This window comes from Mizuhopecten yessoensis, unplaced genomic scaffold (assembly GCF_002113885.1).
Source record: "Mizuhopecten yessoensis strain PY_sf001 unplaced genomic scaffold, ASM211388v2 scaffold716339, whole genome shotgun sequence".
NCBI lineage: Eukaryota > Metazoa > Mollusca > Bivalvia > Pectinida > Pectinidae > Mizuhopecten > Mizuhopecten yessoensis.
In genome coordinates this window covers 205,850-219,197 of record NW_018480067.1, presented here as the reverse complement: position 1 = coordinate 219,197, position 13,348 = coordinate 205,850, and the positions used below count along the sequence as shown (strand labels likewise).

Genomic DNA, 13,348 nt, shown 5'->3' with positions numbered 1-13,348 from the left:
AACTTTTCACAGTTGGATAGTTTTTGATCATTGCATATTGATTGGTGTATTTGTGGAGTCTGCAATCAGCGTTTCCTTCCTCCAGTGTAGTCCACCTGTAGATGTTATGTGACAATTATCGGGGAGGAGAGAATCTCATTGCCGTTACATCAAAGGTACTGATGGTTAGAGATGTAACTAAACAGCGATTGGAAAGACATGTCAGGCTTTCCACCCGTAACTGTTATCTGGCACCTCTGTAAACAGCAATGACATTGTCCTGATTCAAAAGATGAAAGAAATCAAATCATCCCCAGGTTGGTATAGATATTTCATGGTGTCATTAAACTGTGGTATATCTGTCATCCCCTTGAATCGGAATGGAACATTGTGCATCAAACATTCTGGGCGAGTCCATTGTGTTTATGATGAGTGGGCAGATTTAAAGGGATGGACAGATTCAATCATACCTATAATCTGCAGATTTGAATAGTTCTTGTTGAACAACAATAGTGTACCGGCCTTTGTCAGGTTTTGTTACAAGTAAAACAACCCCCCATTGTTGCCGAATATTAAAAATGCATCCCCTTTTTACCTTGGATATAACAATGTCGGTGGTACGATGTTGTTAGAACATGTCTAGAGTATGGAATGAACAGATATTCAGATGACTTAAAATATAATGGAATATCTACAATGATCTTGCTCGATTCAGTTTACAAGTTCGGAAAGGATTACCAGAAAGTCTACCGCAAGAGATGCTAGTCATTTGCACAAATCTGTGGTTCTGAGACATTAAGGCAGGCAACATGTGGTTGCTATGTACTGTTCCTAGGGATCTAATACTCTATGACCTTTATTAACTAGGCCACAGATTGGCATCAGTTTTGCCTTTTCAACAATAAACATTAGGAAATGTGATTCTTTGTCAAATGAATCTTTACAGTCGTAGGTTTTTCAGTTGCTAATGAACCATGAATATCAATTTATCAGACGTATGTTCACTCTGACTAAACGACCGCAATGAATTAGTATCGGTGATTGAAACTGTGAAAAAAGTAACGACAAAGTTTCATATTCTACAGTAGCTGGGATATGTGTGGCTGCAGACAAAAGTCAGTGTCTGTCTTAAACATCTTGACAGGGAAACTTGTGTCATAAAGGTGTTCGGTTTGTTCTTCTAAGAGGCTTGTTTGTATCGGTGCTGTATATTTCAAAATAAGGCTTATTTGTGTAGGTGCTATATTTTGCAAGGCTTATTTATATAGATGCTGTATTTTCTTCAGAGAGACTTATTTATATTAGTGGTGTATATTATAAAATAAGGTGTATTTGTGTAGGTGCTGTATTACAAAAGGAGGCTTATTTATAAAGATGCTATACATATACTACAGACAGGCTTTTTTTTATGGTACTGAGTGTTCCTCATGAAGGCCAATGTATGGTATAGTTGCTGTTATTCCAAATGGAGATTCTTTATTCCAAAGGTATAATAATCGGACAAAGTGTCTTTGCTGCAAGCATGTCTCTATAGCCAATGTGTGTAGGACATCCTGTCTTTGCCCAAGGCTGTATACCTAGGTATGTCGGTGGGACATTATTTTGTATGCTCTAAGCGCAGCATTTGTCAGTTAGAAATCATGTTTATGCCCAAAGTATATTGGTAAGACATGGTTTCTATGCCCTGTTTCTCCCCCTGTATGGCGTTTGTGTAGCTATGCGGGTAAGCCGTGTTACTGTTGGTACCATAGTCGTCCCCATGTTGTGTGGTAAGTGTTAGATACCCTGTCATGTAGCATCGACACCATGTACATGTGAGCTAGGTTATATATACAAACCGTGATTTGCTGTTATTGATCTCGGGATAAGAGCAGTCTTTTCTTCCATTTCAGCTGAACCAAGCAGAGCTGGACTTGGCTAGCGCTGTGTTTAGATCAATCCTGGATCGTGCGAGTGAGTTGTATAGTGAGGCTTTGACCCCTACGCACGAGCTACTGACCCTGGCCGTAACCACTGCCTCCAACGTTATCAGTGCCACTGTCCGCAGTGCCGCTCGGGATAAGGCAGAGCGCTGGTTCTACCACACGTCCATGTCCGCATCCATCCACACCCTCGACCAGCTACTCAAGGTTAGTCAAACTCTTGTAATGTTCTTACAAAGTTACATTATAATTTTCTCACCTTTGGTAACTATTTCAACTTTAGGTTAGTAAAACTCTTAGCAATGATCTTAAATCATCTTAATCCTGAGACCTTAGACCGGCTGCTCGAGGTTAGTCAAACTGTTGTAACGTTTTCTTGTTGTACGTGTATTCATATTTCCACTATTGACCTGATTTCTCTGCAGTAATAATCTTCCACATATCCACAAACATGACATCTGCCAATATGTTCCAAAACTGCTCTTGCCAATTAACATTTGATATTTTCACACCCGTAAAGAAGAAGTTTCCTAAGGTTACTTTGACCTTTGTACGAGAAGTATACTGTAGCTGTTTTCTTGCAATTATACGCCCCAGAATTTCCTGCAGCTGCATGGGATTCTAAAACTAAAGACATAATTAATTCATTTTTAAAGTGGTCAGTATAATCAACGTTATAACTGTAGCCTCTTACCCTAAGTTAAGGTTAATCCTGTGTTCTGTATCTTAATAAGAAAAAAAAAATGCAAATGATCCAAATTTTAACTTCAAATTTTGTCTCGTATTCCTATGTGTAACCAAATGAAGCACTTGCTTGGGACTCCTGGCCTCAGAAATGGCTATGCACCAAATACTGTTATTACCTGTAATGAACATTACGGTTATTTTATAGCTTGTTCAACCATCTTGCCTCGCTTTTCTGATCATAACTTTCCTTTCAAATAATTGTTTTACCAAGTCTGGTCAATAAAAATATCTGGAACAGCAGGTCAAGGTCAGAGAGGAGAAAGAATTAGGGAAATAAGTGACGTCATAAGGAAATTGATTTGGGTCACAAGAAAATTTAATGGGATCACAAAAATGTCCTCAAGGTAATTGACTGAGATTCAGCTTAGATTAATTCAGAATCTGGAATAAATACACAAAATTATAGGTTGTTTGCTTGTTGTAAGTAGACCTCTGTTTTGTAACCCTGACGCATTAATTGCCTTAACTTGAGTTTAAATCAAATACTCGTCTTGGAATCCAAGCATGTACATCACACGTTCATTTCAAAGACAACCTCTCCAAAGATTAATAAACATTGCATTCATAAAAACATCTATATGGTTTGACCTTCCCATCTATATGGTTTGACCTTAACAATGGAACCAATTGCTAAATTCAGGAACGGTGGAGTCTGAGTCTGGATGTGTTAACCAAGTACGCTTATATTTGAAATTTGTTTTGACACAATAGACTGTTTTTATACTTGGTTATTCTCTAATGTGATCTGCTGTATTTCTGAGTGATATGATAACCCCCTTACCTTAATATATAACGTCAAACCTCATTAGACTGCCGTAAGTTGTAAATGATGTTTTGTCATTATAAAGGGGTTTCAGTGATATAAAGGTGCAAATTATGTGACAGGCTTTTAATTATGGTTTTTATGTACAATAAAATTGTACCTGACTGGAAATTATGATGAGGAAATGATTGACATTGTCAGAACTCTTTGTCAGGTGTATAGGTGTAAATTACATAATTTACCTTATTAGGATAAAAGGAATAATTTCTCTTCACCAGTTTGAACCAGGGATATTTAATTATAATAATTGGAATAATTTCTCTTAACTAGTTTGAACCAGGGATATTTAAGTATGATAATTGGAATAATTTCTCCTGGTTGTACAGACAGATATGATATTATAATTACAAAATAATCCTACTGTAGTGGAATACAAGGATATTATGTTTTATTAATTATGATAAAAGGAATATTTTTATGAGAATACTAGCAGTTGGAAACACATGTTTTTTGTGTGACCATTAATTGTGTACAGAAAAAATATTGTTCCGGATAGTTCAGCATCAGAATTCTTCTGAATTTTGCATTTCTGAACAGCTATTTTTGTTTTATAATATTTAAGTTATATGGTTTGTTACTGACCCTTGATTGAATGTAAGGGTGTTAGTAAGACCCACATTGAGCAAGGACGATAAGCTTACTGAAAACATAGCATAAGGACCTCTGCCATATTGTTTTCCGTGCGTAAACACCATAAAAAAATCCTGCTGACCTTCTAAGGTTTTCAAGAGGATTACCACATGTTCAAAATTGACCAATTGATGACCTACAGTATTTACCCTAATTAGTGCCCATTCCTCTATAAGTACGTACCCTATTCCTTTTTTTTAGGTCACCTGAGCTTTAGCTCAAGTGACCTATTGCTATCCGTTTTCGTCCGTCGTCGTCCGTCGTCCGTCGTCCGTCGTACGTCGTCCGTCGTCCGTCGTCCGTCGTCCGTCGTCCGTTAACATTTTACATTTCAAACTTAAAGTCAAGTTCTGCTGGGCCGATTGAACTGAAAGTTGATAGGAATGATCGCCTCATGGTCCTGACAAAGTGTTGTTATTTTTCGGGTCGATCAGAAATCCAATATGGCCGCCACGGCCGCCATTTTGAAAACCTATTTCAAACTTAAAGTCAAGTTCTGCTGGACCGATTGAACTTAAAGTTTGTAGGAATGATCGACTCATGGTCCTGACAAAGTGTTGTTATTTTTCAGGTCAATCATAAATCCAATATGGCCGCCACGGCCACCATTTTGAAAACATATTTCAAACTTAAAGTCAAGTTCTGCTAGGCCGATTGAACTGAAACTTTGTAGGAATGATTGACTCATGGTCCTGACAAAGTGTTGTTATTTTTCAGGTCGATCAGAAATCCAATATGGCCACCACAGCTGCCATTTTGGTAAACTATTTCAAACTTAAAGTAAAGATCTACTTGGCCGATTGAACTGAAACTTTGTAGGAATGATCGAATCATGGTCCTGACAAAGTGTTGTTATTTTTCGGGTCAATCAGAAATACAATTTGGCTGCCATGGCCGCTATTTTGCTACTAAGTTCTAATAGGCCGATCTCACTTAAAATTGGTCTAGGAATGATCAGCTCATGGTCCTGACAAAGTTAAGTTAACATTATACTATTTTTTACTCAAATTGGTACATATTTCAACAACAAAAATAAATACTATAGACTCAGGTGACCGTTAAGGCCCATGGGCCTCTTGTTTTGTGAGGGATTGAAATTATATAGACCCCCTTCCCCACATGGGATTGACCAGGCCCTGTCAAAGATTTATAGTATTTATACTTCAAAGCAGAGGTTAATATTAGGTGATCATGGCTGGACTCCTCCACCAACTGTTGCATGTTTATATAACCTTTTGGTGACAAGAATAGTAAAGTTGCACAACTCTTTCTTTCATAATTCACATTATAACCCTACTAAGTGCCCCCCCCCCCCCCCCCCCCCCCCCCTTAAGCCAATTTTTAAATACCCTGGGTACTGACTAGGCAACTACAGCATATGTAATATATATATAAACACACGCACAAAAACACTCTCTATTTATATGCTGAAACTTTGAAATTTTACGAAATTAATTTTGAAAGTTATTGTTCCACTGAATTTGCAAAGGTTGAAAATATCACTTAATATTTCAGATTCAGTGTACACGAATTTGAGTAGGTGATGGTGTTGGGGTTGGAGGAAGGAGGGTGTAATACAGTAAAATGTATACCACCCCCAACCTCATTGTAAATACCGTTTATAATAAAATCAATGCTTTTTCTTCTTATTTGGAATTGTCTCTTGAATATCGACCTTGGTAAAATAATATGTCTACCCTTAACTGATGGGTTTCCTGCCTTGGTGTGGAGGGAGGATGGATGGTTGTTACAAACATGTTTTTCTGTGTGTATAAAACTAAACAAAATAAGTAGGTCTACGTTCAGAGGGCTTTCTCCCGATCCTCATCACCACCTCCCAGGGTAGAAGTCATACTACATTGATTTGCGCTGGTAGTGCTTTAGTACTGTATTAAGTAGAGACATACGCCTTAAACAGCTTTCAGCTAAATGCTTCTGAATTATCAATTAAATACACAACTGTATAGAAACCTTTTGACAGACAGATTTACTAGCCCACTGATCAATACCTGTACCATTTCCACAGTGCTTTGTCCCAGTGCAGCCACTAATTAATCGCTTCGTAACAGCTGCTTTTGTGTTTGGCCGTACAGCGGTAAAAATCCCCTTAAACGCTTTATGTAAACATTGATTACTTTTCTTCTCAGATTATTAAAGTTACTTGATATGGATATCGGCGAGGCAGAATTGTGTTTTTATTGCTTCTGTGTTCGGAGGCAGGGGTTGCTACATTTGCTGGATGGGCGATCACATTCCTACGACTTCTGTTTCTGACGGCAAAGTAAACCTTGTCTAAATCATAGCTACATAGAAACCAAACATAGGTGTGAGTTTTTTATGAAGCAGCTATTTCTGTTTCAACCTTTTTTTTTAGCTGGCATGGCACAAAGGGCCATTAAAGTTTATTTCATGCATGGCAAAAATATATTCACGATCAAAGATGTCGACCTGTTCACCAAATCCTCACCATCATGCACATAGGCTGCAACGTTTTGAACTTCTCATATTTCTATATTAGACCAGTAATGTTCAAACTTTGACCTGAATAATGTGTGTTTTTTGGGGGGGTTGATTCAAAATCCTAGATAGCCACCGTGTTGTGCCTTTTTTTGATAATTTTCAATTTCAACCAGATATTGTAGAAATATTCCTGTCATTGCCTTACCGGTTATCACTTTCATTGTTCTGATTCAGTATTTTGCAAATCTGAGATAGAAACCATTGTTCTAAAATAATGGGAACATTTAAATTTCTTATCAAAGTAACAAAAGTAACAGGCAATACAGGCCTGCTAGGCCTCTTGTTCATGAAAGTTTTATGCTTTAGTCAAAATTGTAATGATTTACATGATATTTCATGATAGAGAATCCTGTTAGCATGTAAACAAGTTGCCTGTTAAAGATGACAATGCTTTCAGAATGTTCTGATATGGTGGATCTTTTAATAATGAAAGAAAATGTTGAATTCTGATTGTTCATTCAAATACCTAGAAAAATACTTTATTTTTTTTAATTTTTGGGAAAGTTTGATACTGTAATATGCAGAAAACACACACCGCTGTTGATGAGCCTTGGGGACGTAACTGACAACTCACTCATTCAGTAAGGCATTCTCATCTAGAAATTATCCTTTCGGGGAAAATGTGTACAGCTTCTTGAATGATACGCAAAAACACTTGCCGCTTCTTTCTGTTGCTTCATTGCCGTTATTAATAATAGGCTGTGTGCGGAGATCTATGAAATATTGATACAAGTCATTTACTTGAGAAGGAAAGTCATCTTCATTTTATCACTAGCAAGTCAAAGAAAACTGAAGCTTTGATTTTTTTTTATCAATAGACTTTCAAACGACTTTTTGATGGCTCTGATATACAATATTGATTTAATGGACTTATTGAATTGGCAAATAATGGTTTTCTATATACATTATGATGTAATTGCCTAACTAGTTAATACCTTAAGGATGAAGGAAATTTTTGAAAGAAATCTATAATTGTAAATTAAGATTTTGTTGAGCACTGATGGGCAAATATCGATCAAAGATATGGACACTGTTTCTCTAAAACAACATTAAACCTGGACAAGGTTAGAATTAAATTTGTTGTGCAATATTTCAGCCTTGGGGAGATATCTGAACAATAAAATTGTTAAACTTATCGACATATTCACTCATTATAAAGATATGTGATGTTTGAATTGAGTTGAAGATCAGACATGATTGCGCGAGTTTATGTTTTTAATTAAGGGTGAGAAAAAGACTTCTGAATTGAAATTTACATAAAACAAAATCATAAAAGTAATAAATCTGTAAAATATAATAATAACCAAATGTACACAGTAGCCCTTTCTGTATAGAAATTTTAATAAGGATAGATAAAAAGTAAAAAGGTGTTTTTGACTCTGGCATTTGATATTGATCAGTTACTTTAAACATTGACCTCCCAATTTCAGATAAACAAATTTTCTTTGAAATGTGTTCAAATTAAATGAGCACTTAATTTCAGACAAATAAATTTCCTTTGAAATGTGTTCAATTGAGCAATGATTAAAATCAAAGGAATACTCTATACATTCCTATAGTGTAAAGTAAGGAAAACAATTTTTGCACATAAACTGTGAGGGGATTTAAGTGTTGTTCATACGGAGCGGTGAGGGGACTTAAATGTTGCTCCTATAGTGCTATCTGTTACGGTATCATGGTGAATATGTTTTTTCAGCAGGTCCACAGTGAATGAGATGGAGATGATTTACTGGTTATTGAACGAGCAGATTGGATTGATGTCTTCATAAAAATCTCTACCCAATATCAATTATATATTATGGGGATTAGAACTGATTGGTTTTTATCTTCTAATTGATTGAATGACAGGACACAATAGAAACCTATCAACAGTAATCAGATTGAGGCCCTCTTCTCTTCCTCCTCTCAGACCTGCAAGTGGTGTCAAAGGTCATAGGTATCTTGTTTCTGATTGGCTATTATCTTCTGATTGATTTTTGAGGGGCAACACAATAGAAATCTATCAACTAGAAGTAGATTTGACCTTGATGGAAGTGCAGAGGGTTTGTAGGTCAGAGGTCATAGTGTCCAGTTTATGGCGTCACATCTGTCCCCGGGTTTAAATCTGATCCAAGAATTATTGTTGCCGGATCTGATATTGGACCATAATTTGGTATTGATTAAATGTATGATGATGTGACAGGGGGTTTACTTTGTGTTATTATGTGTTTATAAATGACAAGTAGAGACAAATCCCGGTGGCTTGTTGCTAGGCTCTATTGAGGTGCTGGATGGCTATATTATTGGCTGAAGATAGGTCCTTAAACCAAAGCCTGTGTGGACCGCCTTAGGTGAAAGCAGGACCTTTTTTACAGGTAGTAGTAGTAGTAGTAGTAGTAGTAGTAGTAGTACAACTTCGTCATCCATAGTTTTTATTGAGGTACTTATAGTTCATATTTCTTTTACTACTTGAGCTCATTTTCATATACATTTATACATATATATTTTTTTCTTTCTTTCAGAATGAGCTGAAGTTCCATGCAATCGGCCAAGAACCAATCAAGAAGCATGCTTACTTTGTCAAAACTATGGCTTCAAGATTCAGTTTGAAAGATAGACCTGTTCTAAAAATTGACCAATCAAAATTCACTTTACCAAAGGATATGTCTGTGATAATGAAGAAAGACAGCTGCCCATTGGATACTTTTTCACCGAATCATGACTGCTTTCAGGTCCACATGACTAAATTTCTTAGGAATCCTTATGTATTTGATCACAATAAAAACACCAAGGTAAGATATCTGATTACAGTATTTATTCTCAAAAGATGAAAAGCTATTCAGTCACATGTATAGAAACATTACTTAATTTTCTATTCAATATTTTGGCTAGAAATATTTAAACCTGAAAAATGTGTTTTTTTTAATGAGATTTTTTTTTTTCCATTTTATAAAAGGTTTTTACCAGGGAAAATATATTTCTGTCTTTGTTAATGTTAACTGCGAAATGTAAAAAGCAACCTTTGGTATTTTCTTCAGGATTTGATAAAGCAGAAACAAAATTGGTTATGTGACTATAGAAATGTCAGGATACATGTCAAAGTTTCCTGTCGACAGGTCGGCTCCGAAGTGGGTGCCCTGAAAATTTATACATGTGATGGAGAATTGGTACAAGTGAGTGGTCTCCAGGACAGCAACATGGTTACCATGGAGATCCCGCGACTTCCTCTTAAGGTAATACATGCTATTGATTATACTGACCAATGAACATTGTGTAGACTGTTTACTTATCTCGGGGCAAAATCTGGTCTGTTAAAGTGCTTTTATGGATGGGAGAGTTCTACTGGAATGCCAAGCCTTCAACACACAGACTGGAAATAGTGGGATCATTGGAAATATATAATGTTTCGTTTATACAAATTAATTTGGAGGTTTCACAAATACATTGAAATAGTGGCGCCAGAGTAAAGATTGTGACCCTAATATATCAGGAAAAAATTCAATCAATAAGCTATTATATCATTTCCCTTTTTAATCTAAAATGTACATTATTTAAGCAATGAATGTTTTAGCAAATGTTGTTATGGTCCTATAACACACATTGCTATTGATGACAAAGTTAATAAAGCCCGGCATAGAGATTGATGACGTTACAATAGTAAATGTTGTTATAGTCTCACAACAACATTTGCCTTCTCAATGCATTGTAATGGAAGGATGAGGAGCAAATGTAAATATAGGGCAAAATTTATTCCAGTTTTCACATTTTGTCAATCTCTAGAAAAACTAGAATGTTAAAAACGACAGAAAATGTTGTATGGTATTGGAAAAGTTTTTGAAAACTGCAGAATTTGTATAGATTATTCTATATATGGAAATGTTATTGTATTTTAGTATTAATCTAATACACACAACTTACAGGTTAGTATGATTGTTCTAGCGCCCAGTGTGGAGGTGAATAAGTAGGGTTTACTAAACAGTTACATAGCATGATCTTATCTATTCGTATACAATCGGTCTGTCATGAAGTCTCTGTATTGCCATTCTGGACTCGTGGGGGAGCTTTAAGAACGCTGTAAGTAAAATAACGTCTGTAAGCTAAGGCTATCGTGATACGTACAGACACATCAAAGTACCCACAAAACTAACAATCGGACAGCACGTAGTGACTGCCCAAATGTAATTTTCTCATCTCGTTGACCGGAACGTGAGAAGCTTTTTAACACGACTGTCCCTTGACAACAATATTATTAACTGACCACAAGGATTTGTTTGCTGTTGAAAATTCTGTGAATATTTGTCGGAAGTCTTTTTCGTGTGACACGGGAAAATTATGTATCTTAAGTTGTCTCTACTGTTTAATTGCCTAAAAGCCATCGGTAGATCCCGAACAAGCTGCTACATTGGTGAAGCCCTCGGGACATGCTCTACACTGCTCATTGATGCCAGTCAAGCACAGAATACATTCTGAATAAATCATTAACTCTCGAGGGCCCTGTAACATTTCGGTTGTAATAAGTAGCTGCCAGGTGACAATACTCCTGCATTAACAGCCATTTTAGTTTTGATAAATGGTCCTGTGCTTTCTGTGGTACAGGCTGTCAGTGACTGTGTGTATGGCACGTGTGTCTCATGGAAACCATGTTCAGGACAGATGTTATTCACTATTTGTAACTGTTTTGTCTCTTGGAAATAGTACAGGACAAATGTTACTGGCTGTCATTGACTATTGGCTATCTACTATAGACTATAATCAGTATGTGACTCAGACTGGACAAATGTTACTGGCTGTCATTGACTATTGGCTGTCTACTATAGACTATATTCAGTATGTGACTCAGACTGGACAAATGTTACTGGCTGTCAGCTGTGACTCTATTGGCTATCTACTATAGACTATATTCAGTATGTGACTCAGACTGGACAAATGTTACTGGCTGTCATTGACTATTGGCTGTCTACTATAGACTATATTCAGTATGTGACTCAGACTGGACAAATGTTACTGGCTGTCAGTGACTATTGGCTGTCTACTATAGACTATAATCAGTATGTGACTCAGACTGGACAAATGTTACTGGCTGTCAGTGACTCTATTGGCTATCTATTATAGACTATAACAGTATGTGACTCAGACTGGACAAATGTTACTGGCTGTCATTGACTATTGACTGTCTACTATAGACTATAATCAGTATGTGACTCAGACTGGACAAATGTTACTGGCTGTCAGTGACTCTATTGGCTATCTATTATAGACTATAACAGTATGTGACTCAGACTGGACAAATGTTACTGGCTGTCATTGACTATTGACTGTCTACTATAGACTATAATCAGTATGTGACTCAGACTGGACAAATGTTACTGGCTGTCAGTGACTCTATTGGCTATCTATTATAGACTATAACAGTATGTGACTCAGACTGGACAAATGTTACTGGCTGTCATTGACTATTGACTGTCTACTATAGACTATAATCAGTATGTGACTCAGACTGGACAAATGTTACTGGCTGTCAGTGACTCTATTGGCTATCTATTATAGACTATAACAGTATGTGACTCAGACTGGACAAATGTTACTGGCTGTCATTGACTATTGACTGTCTACTATAGACTATAATCAGTATGTGACTCAGACTGGACAAATGTTACTGGCTGTCAGTGACTCTATTGGCTATCTATTATAGACTATAACAGTATGTGACTCAGACTGGACAAATGTTACTGGCTGTCATTGACTATTGACTGTCTACTATAGACTATAATCAGTATGTGACTCAGACTGGACAAATGTTACTGGCTGTCAGTGACTCTATTGGCTATCTATTATAGACTATAACAGTATGTGACTCAGACTGGACAAATGTTACTGGCTGTCATTGACTATTGACTGTCTACTATAGACTATAATCAGTATGTGACTCAGACTGGACAAATGTTACTGGCTGTCAGTGACTCTATTGGCTATCTATTATAGACTATAACAGTATGTGACTCAGACTGGACAAATGTTACTGGCTGTCATTGACTATTGACTGTCTACTATAGACTATAATCAGTATGTGACTCAGACTGGACAAATGTTACTGGCTGTCAGTGACTCTATTGGCTATCTATTATAGACTATAACAGTATGTGACTCAGACTGGACAAATGTTACTGGCTGTCATTGACTATTGACTGTCTACTATAGACTATAATCAGTATGTGACTCAGACTGGACAAATGTTACTGGCTGTCAGTGACTCTATTGGCTATCTATTATAGACTATAACAGTATGTGACTCAGACTGGACAAATGTTACTGGCTGTCATTGACTATTGACTGTCTACTATAGACTATAATCAGTATGTGACTCAGACTGGACAAATGTTACTGGCTGTCAGTGACTCTATTGGCTATCTACTATAGACTATAATCAGTATGTGACTCAGACTGGACAAATGTTACTGGTTGTCATTGACTATTGGCTGTCTACTATAGACTATATTCAGTATGTGACTCAGACTGGACAAATCTTACTGGCTGTCAGCTGTGACTCTATTGGCTGTCTACTATAGACTATAATCAGTATGTGACTCAGACTGGAAAAATGTTACTGGTTGTCAGTGACTCTATTGGCTATCTACTATAGACTATAATCAGTATGTAACCCAGACTGGACAAATGTTACTGGCTGTCAGTGACTCTATTGGCTATCTACTATAGACTATAACAGTATGTGACTCAGACTGGACAAATG

General features: G+C 36.7%; 1 protein-coding gene across 4 annotated transcripts in view; it reads left to right on the top strand.

The window, feature by feature from the left end:
• LOC110443309 overlaps positions 1–13,348 on the top strand; it is a 365,314-nt gene that overhangs the window by 289,549 nt on the left and 62,417 nt on the right. For all 4 annotated transcript variants that reach the window (XM_021487458.1, XM_021487457.1, XM_021487459.1 and 1 more), the window contains 3 exons: positions 1,872–2,108; positions 9,123–9,392; positions 9,717–9,833. In XM_021487458.1, coding sequence (XP_021343133.1) covers positions 1,872–2,108; positions 9,123–9,392; positions 9,717–9,833 — 624 coding nt within the window. The remainder of the gene's footprint in view (positions 1–1,871; positions 2,109–9,122; positions 9,393–9,716; positions 9,834–13,348) is intronic.